This window comes from Symphalangus syndactylus, chromosome 4, assembly GCF_028878055.3.
Source record: "Symphalangus syndactylus isolate Jambi chromosome 4, NHGRI_mSymSyn1-v2.1_pri, whole genome shotgun sequence".
Classification (NCBI taxonomy): domain Eukaryota; kingdom Metazoa; phylum Chordata; class Mammalia; order Primates; family Hylobatidae; genus Symphalangus; species Symphalangus syndactylus.
This window is the reverse complement of record NC_072426.2, coordinates 146564410-146586135: the sequence shown is the minus strand read 5'-3', so window position 1 is coordinate 146586135 and position 21726 is coordinate 146564410. Positions and strand designations below refer to the sequence as shown.

General features: G+C 38.1%; 1 protein-coding gene across 4 annotated transcripts in view; it reads right to left on the bottom strand.

The window, feature by feature from the left end:
* Positions 1-21726, bottom strand: part of GALNT7 (polypeptide N-acetylgalactosaminyltransferase 7) — a 155319-nt gene that overhangs the window by 59929 nt on the left and 73664 nt on the right. For all 4 annotated transcript variants that reach the window (XM_055276412.2, XM_055276411.2, XM_055276413.2 and 1 more), the window contains exon 2: positions 16183-16643. In XM_055276412.2, coding sequence (XP_055132387.1) covers positions 16183-16643 — 461 coding nt within the window. The remainder of the gene's footprint in view (positions 1-16182; positions 16644-21726) is intronic.

Here is a 21726-nt window from a genome sequence, read left to right as displayed (position 1 = left end):
CTGGGGCTTCTTGTGGTTAAAACAAGTTAGAAACATTGACAACTCCCTCTTTTTCAGATTAAGAAAATTGAGACTCAGAGGAGAATATGGAAGAGCAATACCCATCTGACCCTACTGTGTGCTCAGAGAACTCACACCGTATTAGGACAGAGATAGAAGAATCAATACCACAGTGTGTAGACTTATACATTATACCTTATAATGGACACTGATGGGAAAAATAAGACAATTTATCACCTTGCAGGGTTGGCTTTGTCTTATAAAATTTTGCCTGGTATCATAAGCACTCATATCTTAGTTACTCTGGCTTTGGGTGAATTCTTCTGATTCCATTACATATCTGCTTAACGTTTTACAATCATTAGAACACAAATAGTAAGTTCCTTCTGACTACTCAGGTATCATATAGAAGATATTTTTCTTTTGAAAAGGGAAGGGTGGAGGGGGTGGAAAAATTGAAATATGCCCTCAGGTTGGTATATTATTTTCCTACTGAAAACTTGGTCCTAAGACTAACTTTAAAACAATTATTTTGTCTATATAAACACTACTTATGATAAAAGTAACTTGCTAAAGGGGGAAGGCTTTGCATGGAATAGCTTTGCAGATGTTCCAAACCAATGAGCTAGCAGTTTAGAACTTAGGTAATCAGACTAATGTCTGACCACAGGTATTCATCACGTAAATACCATTGATCTTATTTTATGATGTGTTTATATTGATCTTAGCACTATCTCTAGACTTTAAAAAATATGGACAACTTTTGGGAACCCTGTTCAATGAATTCTTGGCATTCCAAAAGCAATCATTACAAAATACTGATATTATAATAAAATACCCAACTAATAAATTGATGAACCTTGAACCCTTGGGTTTTGTTCCCATGAGTCCCTTTAATTTTAATTAATAGGATGATGGTAAAATAAATTACTCCTTCCAGTTTGGAGGCTGGTTGCCCTATACCATTTAAAGCCATTTTAATCCCAGGAATATTAAAGCTGGCCAATTTGCTATTATTTTATCCATCAATCCTAAGTAATTAGTGTAGAGATAGGATTTCATTATCCGGCCATCTATGCTTTTGCAGATGTGACTGCACTTCTGCAATATAAAATCAAGTTTTTCTTCTGTATCAGTTAATTAAAATAGAGCTCAATGCAATTTTGAGTAAGTGAGCATCTTAATTATCTAAATCATCACTAAGCACAGAATCTCTGAAATTACCAGTAAATCAAGAGATCGAATTTTACTTTATAAAATAATGCTGTACTTGTCAATAATCAAACTGGAAGACTGGTGATGACAAACTTTTTCCAAGGAAACTTATTATTCACCTTCTTCATTCTAAAATCTATAGCAGCGGCTTTTTCAAAGTATGATCCACAGATCTGTGGGGTCCCCAAGGCCCTTTCTGAAGTTTGGTAAGGTCAAAATTATTTTGCTGATCATATAAAGATACTATCTTTTTCACCGTGTGGATCTTTACTCTGATGGTACCAAAGCAAAGTGGGTAAAACTGCTGGTGCCTTAGCATAAATCAAGGCAGTGACACCAAATGGTAGCCTTATTTATGTTATTCTTCATAACAATATACCCTAATATACCTAATACACCTTCATAAATATACCCTAAATATAAAACACATACCACTTACACTGAATGACCTTGATGAAGCAGTAAGTCTTCCTTGATGAAGATTTATTAATTTTATTATATCCCTTGAGTATATGCCTTTTTAATATTCTGTGAGACGAAATGGGAAGTATGCATGAAAGACCTCTATTAGATATTCAACTATGATGGGTGTGTCAAGAAAAAGCATCTGAGACTGATCTGTATGCTGAATAAGTTTTTATGATTTATTTTTTAATAGAATGACATTTTCACTTGAAAGAAACAAAGGACAAACTATGGTCACTGAGATTGGTTATCTGGAAGTTTTTTGAACATGAATGAAGGGAGCCTATCACTTCAACAAAAACAACTGACATCACTTGTTGCCAATGGCAAAACTTGAGCTTTCAGACAAAACTAAGAAATTTGGAAATATGACAGTCTCTCAGGAGTTAAGGCTTTTCCAATGAGACTGATGATGATGTTAACAAATGTATTGTTCTTATCATTATATAATGAAATTGTCAGTATTTAAAAGATCTGCATTACTTGGGAAACCAGTATTTTCCAAATGACCAACTCCTGATGTTACAGCATCATACAATGGCAAAATGTCCCACTAAAGTGCAAGACAGACTAGAAACAGTACTAAAGGTTCTTTTTTATGCTTTCAGATTCTATATTGCAACTACTTTTTTAAAAAACTACAACTTGCTGAGTTTTAGTACAGTATCAAAGAGGAGTATCCACAATTACTTGAAAAAAGCTATTAAAATTCTCCCCCCTTTTGCAATTACATATCTGAGTGAGGCCACATTTTCTTCATATATTTCAACTAAAACAACCCAGGGGCATAGACTGAATGCAGAGGTACGTGTTGGAATTCAGGTATCTTCTATAAGCCAGACATTCCAGAAGTTGGTAAAAATCTAAGACAATGATACTCATTTCTTTTAATTTTAAAAAATTGATTTTCATAAAATATGTAATATGTAATGAAATTATTATTCTTAAATGAATTAACGATTAAAATTGTTTTAATTTCAATGTTGTATATTTTGATAGTTAACCCACACAAATAAAAGCCTAATTATTTGCAGCTATCTATTTATTTTTTATTTTTTAAATTTTTTTTGAGACTGAGTCTGGCTCTGTCCCCCAGGCTGAAGTACAGTGGCACAGTCTCAGTTCACTGCAGCCTCCACCTTCCGGGTTCAAGCAATTCTGCTGCCTCAGCCTCCTGAGAAGCTGGGATTACAGGTGCGTGCCACCACACCTGGCTAATTTTTTTTTTAATTTTTAGTAGAGACAGGGTTTCACCATGTTGGCCAGGCTGGTCTCGAACTCCTGGCCTCAAGTGATCCACCCGCCTCAGCCTCCCAAAGTGCTGGGATTACAGGCGTGAGCTGCCACGCCCAGCCGCAGCTATCTTTTTTAAGCACGTTAAAGGGTGCTCTGTAAGCTCTGACAAGCCAAGTTATTGAGTAAGTGTAGTGCAGGTCCTTGAATAACACTGCCTCATTCAATCTTGTTTTGTTTTAATGCTGACGAGAAAAAAAAAAAACAAAACAAAACTGATGCGACTGTCTGGGTAGAGTTTGCACACCCTTCCCTTGTCTGCTTGGGTTTTCTCTGGATATACATCCCCAAGCTGTGCCCATTAGGTGAAATGCTGTGTCTACATAGCCCAGGGTGAATGAGTATGGGTGTGTGTGAGTACACCTGTGATGGGATGGCGTCCTGGCCATGGAGGGTGCCCATCTTGTGTTTTCAGCTGCCAAAATTGGTTCTGGCTATACACCACCCTCAACTGGAATGAGTGGATTGCAAATTATATGAATAAATACAAATTACTGTGAAATAAAAATGGGTAATGTAGACAACAATTATACAGATGCAGGACAATAAATGATGTGAGACAGAAGCGCTCAGCAAGCTCCCCACGTTTGTTATTGCTTGTTTTTGAACTGCATGGTGGTGGAAGGTACTCCTGACAATTTTCGCTTTGTAAACGTTTACTCGTTGATTAAATTCACCACCACTATGACCACCATCACTCATGGGTTCACCAAAAATTGAGTAAATCCTCATCTTACTTGTTTTTATTAATGTTTCTTAAATGTATGCATACTTCACATTTATTTCAATATTTAATATTAGAAGTATTTTGGTCCTTACTCAGAAGTTTGGTGATATTTTTGTGACCAGAAATATGCCATAGGAACTTGACTCTTGTTTATGTTGTAAGGCACAATAACAAACCTAAAAAGGCATGCTCATTTCTACTTGCCAACATAATTTCACAAAGCTCTTGATTCAGTGATGACATACAGCTCTGTAAAAAATACTTTAAAGACAAAACAAAATAAAACACATGGCCCCACCACAACTCTTGCCTCAGTCACTACATTTCTTAAAAGATAAATGACCCTAGTCCTTGCCTTTTCCTATACATAAAATAACATTTGACAAAATTAATGATTATACTTCTATAACCTATCACCAGATATACTCTTACACTGAAACTTAATTTTACACATATTAAAACACATATTAAATCTTCACCACCTACATGTAAACCATAAACTAAAATACTGCCTTAAAACAGCCTGACAGAATTGCTTCTGGGTTATAAGCCTCAATCTATAGTCCTCAGTAAGACTTCCAAATAGAACTAACTTTAATTATTTAAAAGCTTAAATTTTTTTCCTTCAGTCAACAATATCAATTTGTCTATGGTAAAATTAGCTTCATTGTACATCCTCTTCCTGAACCTATTGAAGACACTGAGCAAGGACTCATAGTATTGTTACACACTTTACCTTTGTATAATTCATTCCAGCATTTGACGGTATATAACTACAATATTTATAAGTGAATTTCTTATAATAGTCCTGATAAGTATATTGTAAAATTATCTTTGAAGGTTAATAAAATAAGCATTATTGATATTTTTCTTGTTACTTCAAATAATTTCCCCCCACAGGTATTAGCAATTCTTCTAATTAAAAATACAAGAAATGGGCCAGGCATGGTGGCTCACGCCTGTAATCCCAGCACTTTGGGAGGCTGAGGTGGGCGGATCACCTGAGGTCAAGAGTTCCAGACCAGCCTGTCCAACAAGGCAAAACCCCATCTCTGCTAAAAATACAAAAATTAGCTGGGCGTGGTGGCGGGCACCTGGGATCCCAGCTACTGGAGAGGATGAGGTGGTAAAATCACTTGAACCCATAGGCAGAGGTTGCAGTGCGCTGAGATTGTGCCACTGCATTCCAGCCTGGGCGACAAAGGGAGACGCTCTCTCTCAAAAACAAAACAAAAAACAAAACCAAGTAATGGAAATAAGAAATAAGGGGGATAATTCAAGAGGAGGATGAGTTTAATATAACTCAGAATAAAGTTTGGACAAATATACACCAAATTCTGAAACGCCCTCAGTGGCCACCAACTGGCCGAAAGGTAGAACTAGAGAAATAGCAGGATTGGGTCTTTTTTCTTCACTCCTGGTATTTGTTATTAAAAAAAAAAAAAAAAAAAAAAAGCAGGAGGAGGGAGAAGAGAGAAAGAGTTATAAATGCATCCATGAATGATTACTGTACTACCACCAACAATATTCAGATCTGCCACAATGGAGCCTGTGAACCTTCATGTAACCCTCCACTAATCTAACAACTATCTTCATCTTACTTAGGACAAAGTCTTCCTATCTATTTGTCCCATTCCATCAATCTGTTCCAATTCTTCCCCTTAATCCTATAAATCCATCTCTGTTATTTTCATTGTCATACCCTCCTCCCACAACATTACCTTGATTAACTCCTTGCAGCAGTGATTTTTAATCAGGGGTGATTTTGCCCCCCAGGGGGCATGTGGCAACATCTGGAGAACTGGTTGTCACAACTAGGGAGGTGAAAGCGGGTGTGTGTGTTCCTGACATCTAGTGAGTAGATGCCACAGAGGCTGCTAAACATCCTACAATGTACAGGACAAAAAACTGTCAACAAAGAATTATCTGGCCCAAATGTCAAGTGCCGAGATTGTGAAACCCTGTCTTAGGAGGCAGGAAAAAATTCTGCAATAATGACACACTAAACCTTTGCCTTTTACCTTTTTCTAACTTTCCCTGTAAAAAAAAGTTAATGTCCTGTAGCAAACTGGAACACAACCTCTTGGCTGTTAGCATCCCTAACAAGGCAATGGGTGTATATGCCAGAATTTGAGTCCCAGGATCTCCATCTTCGAGTTATGTGACCTGCAAGTTTTCTACTTCTCTGAGCCTCACTTTCATCATCCAAAAATATAGTGAAATTGAAAATATACTATCTCAGTATGGTTATAAGCATAGGAGATAGTACATTTAAAAACCCAGCATACTGCTAGACATATAGATGTAACACAGGGACAGTGATGCTGCCGATCCTTACTGTCACTGACTGAAGCCCCCCGTCTCCATCAGCTGCTGCAACAGAGAGATAAGAAAAGCAGCAGTCACAGCAACAGAGTTAATTATGTGGAAGTGGAAGACACAGCTTAGACCTCATTTGACGTGATCGAGAAGTATCCTGAAAACCATATAAACAAGTGTAAATAAATACACTAGGGCTGAACCCTTTCTGGGCCACTCTACATCTACTGGTGCACGCCCTTAGCGCACTGTTAATTCCAGCCCTTCTGCTCATCAGCCTCAAAATCTGGCATATGACCCTGGAGCCAGAGACTAGTACCACAATGACAGAAGATACGAGGTCAAGAACCAACCAAACTCTAGTCTAGGTTACATTAGTGTCTGCCCAGAAGATAGATAGATTCTTCTTTGTATTTGATTTAAATAAGGATACCCAAGGCTGCTTTCTTAAGCAGTTGTGTTTACACAGACTTCAATAAAAGCTTTCAAGAGAGTTTCTCTGTCCTCCTTTAATGCCCCTTCCCCAATTCAATCTCACTGGGAGAAGAAATCAGCCTTAAATATCTTCCTTGGATGGGGACCCACTCCAGCAGGCCTGCAGCTTACCACGTGTGGACTCTGGAGGGAGCTCCGACCTCACAAAAGATGAAGTGCATCCGTCTACTGAAGACTACAACACTTTCCTTTAAAGTGACAGTTGTGAATCTCCAGGGTCTTAAGAATGTGGAGTTTAGATTCTCAAATCTTTCTCTAGAGCCCTTATCATGGTTTTAGTTTGCTCACTGGGCCTTTCTATTGTGGAGAATGCACGGATATTTTCCATTTGATTAAAATGGCAGGGTTCATTCTCAAATAAGTCACCAGGCTATTAAAAATGTGATTTACCTCCTATACAATAGCTACATTTTGAAGAGTGGAATCTCCCCTAGGATTCAGTGAAGAGGGAAGCAAAGCTACAGGTCATTTCCCAGTGACAGACTAAAAGTTTACTGAATGTAATTAAACTATATTATTTATATAATTTTAACTCATGTAATTAGCTTGGCTTTGGTGCTAAGCCCTTTTTCCTTCTTAGCACTTTCAACTTGTATCTTGCAAAAATGATGAAAGACTAAATCTATTTATGATACACCAAGTGTACCTTTTACATATTCAGCTTAAAATGAGCAAAGATAATTAATTTATTTATAAGTGCATTCAAGAAGTTATATAACAATTATTCAACCATTATTCATATTACTACTTCTACAATCCTTTCTGAAGAAAAAAAAATTGGTGCTTATGATCCTGCTTTACAGCTCTCTCCAATGACTTGCCTTAACCATGGGGAAACTGCCACAAATGATTCCTATAGATTAAGGAGTTGAAGTCAATTTTAAACTCAGAATGAGAGGAAGGAAGCCTCCCCTAACTGCCTCTAACCTGGTTTAACTACTTTTAAAGATTGCCTTCTCTCTAACACAGGTCCTTTTACCAGATATTCCAGAGGTAAAGATCTACATGTGTAAATGTAAAAAGAGTGAAGTCATCTGGAGTTTTATAGCCGACTATGGCAAAAGTGAGTCCTGGCTCTAAACTGGGCCAAGTTTCTCCCCATTGTGGCCATATGTAATCCTTGCTGTCTATTCAGAGTGGTCTATTTTTTAGAATAGTTGCTCTGCTTCTACAATAAATGGAGAGGTAGGGGATATTCTTTCTATATAAATGTTGGTTTATGCTTGGTTTACCAGCTAGACAGTGTCATGTAAATTATTAATCTAAAATATAGAAAATATCTCCCATTCTTCCTTTTATATTATGGCTATATTATGCAAAGCAGTCATAGCATAGCCCTAAGCCCAGCAGTCTGGCTATGCCTGCCTTTTAGGTGCAATTATAGGCATTTCTGCCTCATATATATAGTCCTAGCAATCTCTGTTTTGCAAGAGTATGCAAAAGAAAAAGAAAGAAAGAAAGAAAGAAAGAAAGAAAGAAAGAAAGAAAGAAAGAAAGAAAGAAAAAGAAAGAAAGAAAGAAAGAAAGAAAGAAAGAAAGAAAGAAAGAAAGAAAGAAAAAGAAAGAAAAAGAAAGACTTTAGAAAAAAAATAGGGGAAGGAAGGAAGGAAGGGAGGGAGGGCAATAGGACTTAAAAAAAAAAAAAGTGATAACGACCAGACCACACAAAACTTAAGGAACTTTGGGACCAGAGCCCTAAAGAAACCAAAATCAGCACAGTTAAAATTGCAACTAATTTTTGCATTTTGTATCACAGTCCATCCTTTGCAAACTTAAAACCCATAGGCTTGTGCTTTCCTTTTTGTAGGTCTTCGGAGACATTCATTTTTAATACAGAGCAATTTCACCAAAATTAAAAGTATGACCCAAGGATGGCCTTCTTCATCAATCAATTTCTTTCTCAGTTTTTTTGGATGCACGTGCAGCTTCTTCAGACAGCTAAATATAGCGGCAAGTACAGTGAGTGGGTCTTAAAGCCAGTAAACTCCCCATTTCTTTCACTAAAGAAAAACACTTCTGCAGAAGACAATTTTTTCCCCTTAAGGTCTTCATAAATAATTTTTTATGGCTGTCTCTTTAGCTGTGAGAAACCTTATTCCTGATCACTTCCAAACATTAACATGCAAGAGGAAATCTATGAACCACAAAAACTTACACACTGAATTGATATAATTTCCCTATTTACCAAACACACAGGAGCCAATATGCATCAAAGAAACATATATTGTAGCAGACAGCCTGTATCTAATGGTTCTGGAATAGTGTGAGCTAAATTACCAAAGGTGACCATGCTGACCCACTGAGGGAAAGGGGCGTGTGTTCCGCCATCCACACTGCACTCTATCATGTCTGGGTCTATTGGCACAGGCTGTCTTTCAGAAGGAACTGATAACCTTTTGGCAGAGAACAATGACTAAATACTTTGAAAAGACTGTTAGCTCAAACACTGAGATGCTCTAGGAGGAAAGGGTACAAAAAACATCCCTTAATCTCTGTGTTAGTGTTTCCCATGGGTAAAAGACTTATTCTGAGAGAAAAAAAGAGTCAAGGTTTTCCTGAAATTGTCTGTCACTGGGGTGGGATGTCATGGGATATCTAGTGGTGTCACCGTAAAAATTTTTCAAACTAGTCTCCAGGAAACTTTTTTTAAATTCGTAGTTGGGGGTAGAGGGCTGTGAAAATATAATAAATGCAATGTGAGTTTATAACTTTTTATCAGGCATACTTTGTGAATTGTAACACTGGTGGCAGAGCTAGAGGGATGAAGGGAGGGGAAATGAAGATAAGTCCTCTGTCAATAGAGCAACTTGGACAATAACCAGAGAGTGGGAAGGCTCTCATCAACCAGATGAGGTCTGGGCAGCAGAAGGACGTTTCCACCAAGGGAAGGGAGCCATCTAGAACCTATCAAGGGTAAGAAGGCACTTCAGGGAGAGAGGGATTCAAGATTGCTGCTACTCTGCTAATGGAGGTTTAGAGAAACAAGTTACCTCAATTTCCAGTTTTTGTAGCCTCACTGAAATAAATATGGTACCTCCCTAAACTGCTGTAGAAATGGGGGTAACATAAGTTAACTCCTGTTTTTTAAAATAATTTCAGTTTGTCTAAATGCATCTGTTGTTAGCCAGAACCTTAAACAAAAATCAACTTGAGAAAATTCTAACATGCAATGTGTATATGTTTTTATGTTTATATGTGTGTGAAGAAGAAAAGTAGATATCAGAACACAAGGACTTATTTTAAAGTAAATCTGGAAAACCCCTGAATTCACAAAGTAGTCTAGTTTCCAAGAGTAAAAATTTTCAGGTCAGTAAGCAACATGTCCATCTTGGGTCATCCGAAACCACTTTCAAATGTGTTTTCTGAACATTAGACCTAAAGTTGCTAAACTGTAGTCTGAAAAATAAAATATGTTTTGGGCAATCTATGTAAAAAAGGGATTGTGTGTGAAAAATTGTCATCAGTTAGTTTGGATGGTCATATAGAACCACCACATATTCCAAAAACAGAAACTAGGGCAAAGTACAAATACCTCTGCATATACATGATTCATATATGTATGTGTATGTATGATTTCTATATATTCTAAATATTTGTCTTAGCGTTTTATGAGTAGTTTAAGGTTTTAGCTCTAGCTGAGATCTATGGATCAAGATACATAAAACCAAATTAAAAGGAAAGCTATAGCATTCCTACTAAATCAATGTTTTAAAAATAGCAACCATTTTATAAATTATAGCAATACATTCTAAATAGCTTGGTAGATATCAAAGAGAACCCTTTAACATGGATAGAGAATAAGAAAACCTCACAAACACAATTCACCTTAGATAAAATTACAGTATAAGAATCAATATTTATTTTGGACTCAGGTAAGAGGAGAATTATCTGGCATATAAGGCATGAGTGTAAATGTAAAATATCTTTTTTAAAAAAATTTCCCATAGACAAGCTTAAGAAAGATATTAACAATCTTACTAACATGTGCATAGCTCTTAGAATTTTCAAAGCACTTTTACATCTATCATCTCACTTTGTAATTGCAACTAAGATAGCTTTCTACAAAACAAATGCAAAAGGTGTGCAGGTGGGAGAAAAGGTTAAATATTAGAAGCAAATGAATTCATTCAATAAGTCAAAATATTTAACTCATTTGTTTGAATCAAAATGTCTCTGATTGTCTGCTTTGATGGGCAGAAAAAAAGGGTAAGAATATTTCCAAGTGTTTGCGTCAGCAGTTCACAGTAAAAGGAAATAAAATCCCAAACTTTATCAGAAGAAAATCTAACCTATCCACAAACAGAACTTTCTACTTCTTCCCATAAACAGGCTCCTCATCCTGACTGGCTCTGCATGAATCCATCTAAATCAGGGAGCAGACCAGTTCAAGTAAACGAGCTTTGGGCAGAGTGGATTGTTCTATCCTAACTAGCCTCTTTCTGTTAATGGCACCACTCCTCTTTGTGTTACTGAGCTTCAAAGCCTTGGATTTATCTTTGATTTCCCCTTCCACTCCATCACCTCCCAAGGCCTACTGCTTCTAACTCTTTTGTTCTCTTACACTGAATCTCCTTTTTCTGGTTCTATAACCCCCACTGGAGTTCCCACTCGAATGCCACTAACCCTCTAACAGGTCTCCACCCCCTAATCTACTCTAACACCTCTACTAGTTTGAAATCCCCAAAGTTCTCTTTATAAACCTTCAGTGGGTCTTCCCAAATACCAGATTCAATTTAGACCCTGTGAATGGCATGTAGTCTTCCGATACCCTACTATCTTCCCAGCTGTATTTCTCTCCACATACCTCCAGATCCAAGTACACTGCACTACGTGCTCATGTCTTCTACTACATGTTCAAGTGCCCTCTTCCTAAGTCACCCTACTCTTCCTTCAGGGTCTTCCCTAGTATCCCCCTCAACTATCCTTTTCTTTTCTTTGAGATTGGCTCTCACTCTATCACTCAGGCTGGAGTGCAGTGGTGTGATCTCGGCTCACTGCAACCTCTGCCTCCTAGGCTCAAGGGATCCTCTCACCTCAGCCTCCCAAGTAGAAGGGACCACAGGGATGCGCCAACACGCCCAGCTGATTTTTTTGTATTTTTGGTAGAGATGGGGTTTTACCAAGTTGCCCAGGCTGGTCTCGAACTCCTGGACTCATGCGATCAGCCCACCTCAGCCTCTGAAAGTGCTGGGATTACAGGCATGAGACACCATGCCTGGCAAAGTATCCTTTTCTGACTCCCCTGTAACTTGACCTCTCACTCCTCTGAACCACATTATTAAAATACCTTTCTAATGGTTCTTACATTCTGCCTTACATTATGGCATTCTTTCCTTTCTCCCTAGTGGTAGATGGTGAGCCCCTTGAAGGCAGGGACAGTGCATTACATATTAGAGATACTCAGTATCTGTTGAACTGTGAAGAAAATCATATTTGTATTTTATAGAAAAAAGTGTGAAGGCAGGTGAAGTCATTCTTGGCTCAAGTCATTAAAAAAGAAGCAGGCCTCCAGTTCACTCAAAATACTGTTACTCACTCTTTTAACAAGCAATCAACAGCCAATAAATTACTCAGTCAGTGAATGTAATTCAAAGCTATCACATACAGAAGTGTGAGTCATGCCAGCAGCTGGACAGTTCTTTCCTGCTTCTAGGGAAGAGAACATTCATCTACAAAGACTACAGAACAGCCGCAAGAACGAACAAGCTAACCACAGTGTCAGATGTCACAGTTGGACAAACAGCCCAAGCCTGGTCTCTAAGCCATGCAGGTGCCTCATTTCTACCACAGACAGAGGCAGGAGAACAAGGCTGTTAGGGCCTGTGTTCTGAAGCGGCAAAAAGCCAGCACCACAGCAAGCCAGCTTCTGAGGGGCTCCAAGCACATTCCCCAAGAGGGATGAGGATGAGGAAGGGTGCATCCTCATGTGCACAATATGGATGTGCGATATGTTTTCAATATATTGTCAGTAAAAGCAGACAAGTGCTAATATGCATATTAGGTAATATGCAACACTTAGACGATTTTTATTTTAGAGAAAAATTCCAAAGATTGTCCACATTCTAAAATATAAATAATTTTACTTAGAAAATTATGTTATACTCTACATTGAATTATAAGTGTTCAAAAAGGAATGAAGTCTATCTCATTTTTTTTAAGTGGGAGAAAGAATCCAGTTTAAAAAATAATTTGGATTCAGTTTAAAAAAGTTTCTGGGATTTATTATATTTGGGCATTTTGAAATATTAAAAATGACTTTTATCACTAGTATAGGATTTCAAAGAGAGGCTTAGGAGCATTTACTAAAATAGATTTGGGCCTTTTAATTTTATTGGAGACACAATATTTACAGAAATAATACACAAAAACATGCAATGTCCTATTTCTAGGCACTGCTCCAGTTGTGCCAGAGGAAAGAACACGGGACACAACTGGCTATGCAAGGCATGGAAGAAGGAAAGAAAGGAGACAGGAAAGAAACTGCGGGGTGCAAGGAGGACTCAGAGATGCGAGGTTCCCATGGAAATCAGTGTGTCTGAAATTTTCAAAGGAGATGAAAGCTTTCACGTCATGGAAGGTACTAGTAGAAGCAAGAGGATGTAGATAAGGCAATGTGTGACATTTACGTTTTCCAAAAAGCAACAGAGCGTATCAAAGCTAAATAGTAACTGAAAACATTCGAATGTTGACAACAAGGTAATGAAGAAAATACCATAGCAGTAAAAACAGCTAATAATACTTAGGTTTCTAACCAACAGGCTAATAAAAGACTTTTTGTAGTCAATTATGTCATTTAATTCTAATGCTAATCCTAAGAGATTGGTATGGTTAGATCTGTATTAAGGTTTAGGTAACTGAGGGTTAGAGAGGAGAAGTAACTGGTCAAAGATTTCACATCTAGTGATGGCATCAAGGTTTGAACCCTGGCTAATTTCATTCACACATTCATTCATTCTCAACAGATATTTACCAACTGGGTAGTACTACTGAGTTCCTACTTGTCAGTTACTAGGCTTACAAATAGGCATGGTTCTTGCTCTTAGGAACTTATCTAATGAGAAAGGCAGCCAATAAACAACTTAATAAACCAATATCTAATTATAAAATTTGATAAACACCATGAACAAAATGGCTAAAGAGAAGTAATAGAGAATAAAGTGGGGCCTTAGCAAATTAGACAGCATGGGGTTAGAGAAGTGCAAGTGAGGCCTAAAGTATGAGAAGGAGCCAGCCCGTCATGGGAAGAAAGGAACAAGCATTCGTGGAGGAGGGAAGAGCATATGCAGAGGACCTGAGACAGGCCAGCACAGCTGGGCTATGTAGGCAAGAAGTATAGTAGCAAGAAGAGGTCTGCAAGGTGGGTAAGGGCCACAGCGTGGGGGTTGCTGCACGTGAGGAGTTTGGGTTTTAAGTGCAATGGGAAGGCACAGAATGGTTTTAGATTTGGGTTTCTAAAAGACCACACTGATTTCTGTCTGAATAATAGACAGTAAGAGGCAAGAGTAGAAATGGAAAGACCAGTAAGGAGACTTCTGCAGGATTCCAGGAGAGATGATGGTTGCATGGCCTCAGGTGGAGGCAGAGGAGAGGAAAGAAGCGGACCTCAGAAGTGATCTGGGCTACATTTTGGTGGTAGAACCAAGGGGCCTTGCTGATGGACTGGATGTGAGGGGTGAAGGGGAGGGAGGCACAGAGGATGTCTCTAAATCCTGTGCTGTGCTTTAATCCTTGTACATCATGTAATTTTCTTATTTCTTATATTGAAAAGTTAGCTGTATTTATATTGGTGTTTTAAGTGACATATTTTTAAATAAACAGTTTATGTGCTAAAATCTCGTTTCCACACTGTTAAGCTCACCCTCTGATTGTAACATCTGCACTGAGGTACACTACTCAGAGAGAGATATATACCTCAGGTGTGCAGTGATGGAAACGAAGGGGCTTTCACACCAAATCACCTAGGGGTGACGCACAGTTTTGCCATTCTTCTGGGTAAATGCAAAGAAGTCACAACTCTGTCTGAGCCTCAGACTTCACACACACAGGTAAGAGCTCTCTCACAGTTTGGTTGTGAGAATTCAATAACTTATACTAAGTCCCAGCCTGGGACTCATTACAGTGATAAGAATGCCACCAGTCATGTCGCAAAGCACCTCTGTAACAGAGATGAGGGATCTGACTGAGTTGCTACACTGAAGATAACTGAGACACACTCTAGACGAGGGACTGTAGATCCTGTTAGGGGTCCTAAAGGGTCCTCACATGGCAGCTCTAACTCTTTAACAACCATCTTTATCTCCTGACTAAGACTGCCAGATAAACCATAGAACACCGAGTTAAAATTGGATTTCAGGGAAATCCAATTTAAAAAAATTTTTAAGTATGTCCCGTGCAATATTTGGAACACATACTAAATTTTTTCACCGTTTATCTGAAATTCAAATTTAATTGGACATCTTGTATTTTTATTTGCTAAATCTGGCAATGCTATCTATGACTAGGCAAGTCTCTACTGGGAATAAATTACTCTAAGATTCTTCCTTCACAGCCCCGGGAGATGCTCTCACTGTTCTCTGTATAAAAGGTTGTATCACTTACCATCACACTGCTGCACTTCCACTCCTACTTTCTTTGCACATTTCACTCATCTCTTCTCACTTTTACCAGTAAATGTACAGGAATGCTCAAAGTCTATTGAATGGCATTATATTGGACACAGGATTTTACTTAGTGGTCATAAAGAATGCTGGTGAATAGGTGTATGTGTATGTGTGTGAGTGTGTGTGTGTGTACATGCATACGTGTATGTGAATAGGTATGGGGGTGTGAGCACCTGTTGTATTAACCTTTTAAAAATGAAGATTATGCTAACAATACATCATCAGGAATACATTTTGAGTGTTTTCTAGTAGCAGTGAATTAAATTTCCAACTACATTAATGAAAGTTATGTAGATCCTATAGTAGTAGAACCAGTTATTGAATAAACTGAAAAAGAAAAGCTTTGAGTTCATTCGATAATCACTATCCATCAAAAGTTAAGAGCTGAAAATCTTTCATTTAAAAATCATACTACTTGAAAAGAATTGGAAATCTTAGGTCACAGTTTCATCTATCTGAGTAGATAGATGCATATAGTAAAGTGTTTCAATTCCCAGTTTCAGTACTGAGGAAAAAAATTAAAGGAAACATAAATCTAGTTAATTATGTGAGACATCCAGAACACTGTTACTGTTTGCTATTGTTCCACAACAAGATAAGGCACTTGCTCCAGAATGAAAATCAACAAATCAAGGAAGTTTTGCTATTTAAAAATTGTCAGTTAAACTAAACAACATATTTAATAGTGTAGTTGGCTTACATCCTGCTGCAAGCTCATTTTCTCACTGTGGACTGGTAACAAAAAATTCACAGATCAGTGCCAGTCTGGGGACCGTATTTTGAATAGCACTGATATAGAGGGCCCTGGAATTTTATACAGCCCGCCTTCAATACAATGGCATAAATGGAGGGACCGCCTCCTTCTGACCACTTTACTTTTCAAAGATCCTCTTATTTCCTTGAAATAAAGGCATCAATAATGTCTCCATTCTAACAATGTAACTAAACCTAAAAACCTATGAAAACAACAGTTGCCCCATTTTTAGAAAGAAGAGGATGTGTGCTTACTCTTCTTGGCGTAAGTCATTGACGCTGCGGTCCAGTGAGATCATGTCACTTGCCACCATGTTAAATCCAAACTCTTTAATGCTGGCTTGAATTGCTTGTTTGAATTCTGGTCCCAAAACCAATGGCTTGGCTTTCTCTCCAGGGCCACCAACCACTCCAGGAGGCTCAGGTTCTTTGGGTTCAAAGTTACCGAGGATCCCTGGGCGAAGCACAGGATCATGGTAGGTCAAAGTCTGAGGCTTAAATGTGAGATACTGCCTCTGCATGATATCTTTCTGGGAATCTCCTCCAGCATGGTGCTCTTGTTCATTTTTGGCCTTGTTTTTTCTTCTAATAGACTCTAAGTCCACTTCTACTCCTTCAACATGAGGCCATGGTACCACAGGTTTGAATCTGTCCTCCCCAGGAGCTAGTCCATTGCCGCCTCGGTTGGGCATGGGGTCATTGACATCTCTGTCTTCCTATACAAAAGGGAGGGGATATACAATGAGTACATGAAGGCAAACCACCACACTAGAGCTCCTGAGACCAATTTTCAGGTTTTAAAAAAGGCTGAGGCAACAATAAAACAGTTTGGAATACAAGCGGCCATTAATCAGGACTTCCCATTAGAAGATATCTTTCAGGGTAGAGAGGAAATACCAAGAAATAGGCTATCTCCTCGCCTTACAATTTCAAAATTAAAGAAAGGATGCATTTTTACTTCTCCCTTTACAAACCCACCTCTCTATCAAAGACCTCTTAATAAAGCATATTTTTAAGGGTTAGAGCAAAGAAGTTCTAGAATCTTTGATTAAAGCAGATGCTTAATAGGTCATGTTTGTACAGTATGTGGTTTTCCCAGTTGTCCCGTGTGTGATAAATATAACCTTTTGTCAGTAGCATAACCATATGGTGGCAGTGGTATTAGATGGATGTCACTGTCAGCAGGCTGGCTCAGTGCCCCAAATGGCAGAGGAACAAGGCGGGGATATGCAGAGTCCCAATTTGGTATTTTTTACTCACTGAGAGTTTATCTGAATTCAGAAGTATAAAAAAAGCTAATACCTGTAACTAAGTAAGCTTGGGCATTTAAACCACTCCCCCATATCTAGTTTGCCCCATTCCAGAAGGAGCATGGGTCAAAACAGATTCTTTGTACAAGGATATTCATTCACAGTAAAGGGTGCCTCTCTTTTCTGTTTGGTCCGTCTTCATCACCTATGCAGATCTTCCAGTCAGATATCCTGAGTGCTTTTGCTTCTGAGGTATTACATGTTAAGTTTTTTCCTAAGCCAGTACCATTCTTTGCACAAGACACCGTTTTTCAACATTGGCATCACCTTGATGGCTTTAAAAAATGCCAATGTCTGTGTCTTACCCTCAGACATTGTGATTTAATTGGTCTAAGCATTTTGATTTTTAAAAGCACTCCTGGTGATTTTAATATACATCTAAGCCTGAGAATCACTGGCTTAATGGGAGGGCTGCTCGTTATAATTAGACAAGGGGATTACAGAGGACACAGCTGGTGAAGAAGCAAGGTGCACACAGAATAAATGCAAAATAGGCTGATGTGTTTGCCACTTCCCCCTACACTAAGACTGTGTGATTCCCCAACAGATTAGTTATAATATTAGCACCACCTGACCAAAATCTTTCTACAGGGTTAGAGCTACCTTGAAAAGTAAAGTTTACTAGTTTGCCTTAAAAAATACAAAAGTAAGTCTCTAAGTATGATGTTGATGTGTAGGCTGCTCTCTATTAGTAGTTTATTGAAAGTCAGTTATTTCAGATGCGAAGTTAGTAGTTAAGGGAACGCTAAGTCTTGACTTTCAAAAGTTCAAAAAGAAACTTTTTAAAATTTTCTATGTTTAGGTAACATAGGCATACAACACAAAATTCAAAACATCCAAAAGGGCATGTAGTGAAAAGCAAGCTTTCCTGCCTTTCCTTCTGCAGGGGTAGTTACAGCTACCAACTTCTTGTGAATTTTTCTACAGATGTGATATGCATGTATAAACATACATGTGTATATATAACAAGATAATTTTTTTTTGAAGACAGGACATAGATTTTAACTAACTCATTAAAAAAGGAACCTGTAAGATATTACAAATGGTTCAAAAATAAATCCAAATGACAAACATAAACATCAAGAATATTGCAAAGAATTTACAAATAGATGCAAATCTGGTTAAATTGGTCACTCTACATAGGGCAATAATCAGTTGCATTCCACCAGAACTATTTCCATTTCAATGGACAAGAGTCCTTTGCATCACTCTCAGTTTTCTGTAATTTCCAGGATTGTAAAATAGGAAATGGTGAGATAAGCTGGAAAGTAGAGTTAGACAGTCATCTTTTGGGAGCATTTCAAAGTTTTTCACAAGTTCCCCCCTAAATAGAAAAGGCAACACAGCCTGATTGTATAAATGTGATGCCTTTCTTCAGGCATGTGTGGTACAGGGTTGAGAAAGACGCTGGATCAGCCTTCTGATTGTCCCACCTCAGGGACTTCGCTTGAGCCTAAACTACGAGCCCTACTAAGGGTCAGAATAAGTGAGTAGAAGGCTGTTTTGCTGGAAATCATATTCAGGAAGAACTGAAGATTCTCTTGGGAATTAACTAAGTAAAGTGTAAGGCACGCATGACTCTAAGAGAGAGGTAAAGGGTGATTCCGATGATGGAAAAAATGTTCGTTTCTCCAATTTATCTCCTGGCTCCTTCCAAAATTATACTTACTTATGTTAGTGTTGTAAGTAAATTAATATAGAGATATCATTATAAAATATTGTAACACACTGGTTCCAAGTTGTTGATGCTGAAACAAGTATAACACAAAAAAGGAGAAAGACATTCTCCTCCACTTCAGTTTTTCCTATCACAGGCTCAAGTGAATTGGTAAACAGGGAGGTAAGGAAATGTTATTAAATACAGAAGAATAGTTTGAACAGCTCATATGATGTCAGAATCCATAGCCATAGCATCCACTAAGTTACCTAATGTTCCATAGAGAAGAAATTGAATATTAGAATATAGGATATGATAGTACATGAAATCAAATTGTGAAATACACACTATTGTTTAGGTTGGCCTATGCTAATACCAAAATTGCAAATTTAAATATTTTTCAAATTCAACTATTTCAACGAGAGAAACTTTAATGGATTAAAAATTCATGTTTATTTTCCTCCAAAAGTTGCTTTTTTTTTTTTTTGACTTAATGGTTCTTTGTCTAATCTTAAACTGTTGGTGTTCTTTAGGGTTCTGTTATTAGTCTATTTGTCATTCCAACCTCATTCTGGGTTATTTCATTCTCTTCCAAGCTCAGTGACCAGTTTTATAGTGATCATTGCTACATCCATTTCCCCAGCCCATATCACCTTTCTGAACTCAAAACCTTACAGGCAACTGCTTCCTGAACATTTCTATTCATATCTCTCTAGTACCTAAATTTAACATACCAAAAACTGAACCTATCATTCACCTCACATCACAAGCCTGTTTCACTGACTGACTCCTTACTTCAGGGACTGAAACCACCATTCACTCAACTGATGAAATCCAAAACCTGCAATCCTCCTCAACTTTTTATTCTTTTATCTACCCTTCTGACATCCAATTCATCATAAATTCCTGTCAATTCTATCACCTGTGTAGAGCCTCCATCTGGCCACTTCTTTCTATCATCCTCACTGCTACTGCCTTAATTCAGGCACCCTCACCTCTGAACAAGATTACAATAGGAATAATAGTGATGATGGTAAACTCTGTGTCCTAAGTGCTTCACATACATTAACTTATTCAATCCCATGAGTTAGGTACTATGATTGCCATGTCTATTTTATAGACAGGACATCTGACAGGGAAGTTACCTAAGATTAGAATCAGTATGTAGTAGAGTCAAAATTTCAATCCAAATAGTCTGGCTCAGGATCTATACTCTTAACTACTATAACCTAGTGCTTCTCGCCCTGACACATACTTCCTACACAGCAGCCACAGGGACTTTTCTAAAATTCACACATCAACATGTTTCTTTCCCTGCTTACAATATTCCAGCAGTAGCCCACCGCCCTCTGGAGAATACACACTCCTCAAGGGGGTTGGCAAGGCTTTTCTGGTTCTAGACTGCATTTATGAAATGTCTCCAGCAATATCCATGAGAGAGGGGTCAGCTAACTTCTTCTTCGAAGGGTTAAGTAGTAAACATGTTTGGCTTTGCAGACCACAGGGTCCCTGTGATAATTATTCAAGTCTGCCTCTGCAGTGTGGCAGCAGCCACAGACAATATGTAAATGAATGGGTATGGCTGTGTTCCAGTAACCATGTATTTACAGAGACAGGTGTTGAGTGGATTTGGTCCCTTAATCCCTGCACTAGACTGTAAGTTCTGTGAAAGTGCAGAGGCTATGTCCATCGTATGCACCACTGCATGCCCAGTGCTTATCCTGGCACATAATTCCTCAATAAATACTCACTGAATAAATGAACGAATCCTAAAATTTTTGCTTTGGTGGTAAGATAGACTCTGAAAAGAAAAGGGGAGATAAAGAATGGAAAATACAAAATGGGAAAGCAGGGCTTAGATCAGATAGACCCGTACTGGCAATACCTTATGAATTCACCAAGAACATAACTCTATATTCCCTACACGGCACTGTACTTTTAATAATACTATATAATGGCACCAGAAAAATTGAATTTGCTCACTTCTCAAAGGCTGCATGTCATTAAATCTGAAGGCAAAACCAAATACAAGAATTGTCTGTCTAACCCCAAGTCAACTAAGAATAATCACATCAAATCTTAATTATATGATTCAAACAACGGCTATAAAGTGGTGTAATACTTTACTCCCCTGAGGAGGAAAGCTACATCCTCCTCCTTTCTGAGAGTGAATGAGAATCAGTAGATGCCTCTGTGACTCACGGGTACTATGATACCTTCGTAAACACCAGCTGATCCACTCTACAGCCCAAACCAATGAATCACTGTTGAATAGAAATGGAAAAGAGGATGAGTAGATAATTTTCCAAGATCAGTATGTTCATAAAGGTGGAAATGGACTGAAAAATATAATCACTTATCACTGGATGGTAATATGGATTACCAGAAGTAAGGTCAGGCTAGTCACCATCCACCTTACAACTTACAAAGTGCCCCTTCTTACTCCCAAATCCTGCTTATATGTAATATTTTTCCATGATGGCCAGGCCTTGGTAGAGATAATATAAATCCAAAGGGATTTAGAAAAATGGTCTTTAGAGCAAATGACAGTAACATAGGCTTGTTTGAATTTGAAATCACAGGTGAAGCCTAGAAAACTAAGCTTTTAATGATGAGCTTATACAGTCACATGATCTCTTGAGAAATGACGACTTAGCTTTAGGAAACAGCCACTGCTTGAACAACATGCACACTATTTGGTTATCATTCTTCATGAGCCACAGAATTTTAAAGGCATAACAAGCCAAACTTCATTCTGTGATTTTAACTCTCTTGATCAAAAACACCTTTCATCAGAAAAATCCTATCAGCATCCTTTCTCTGGCTGCACTT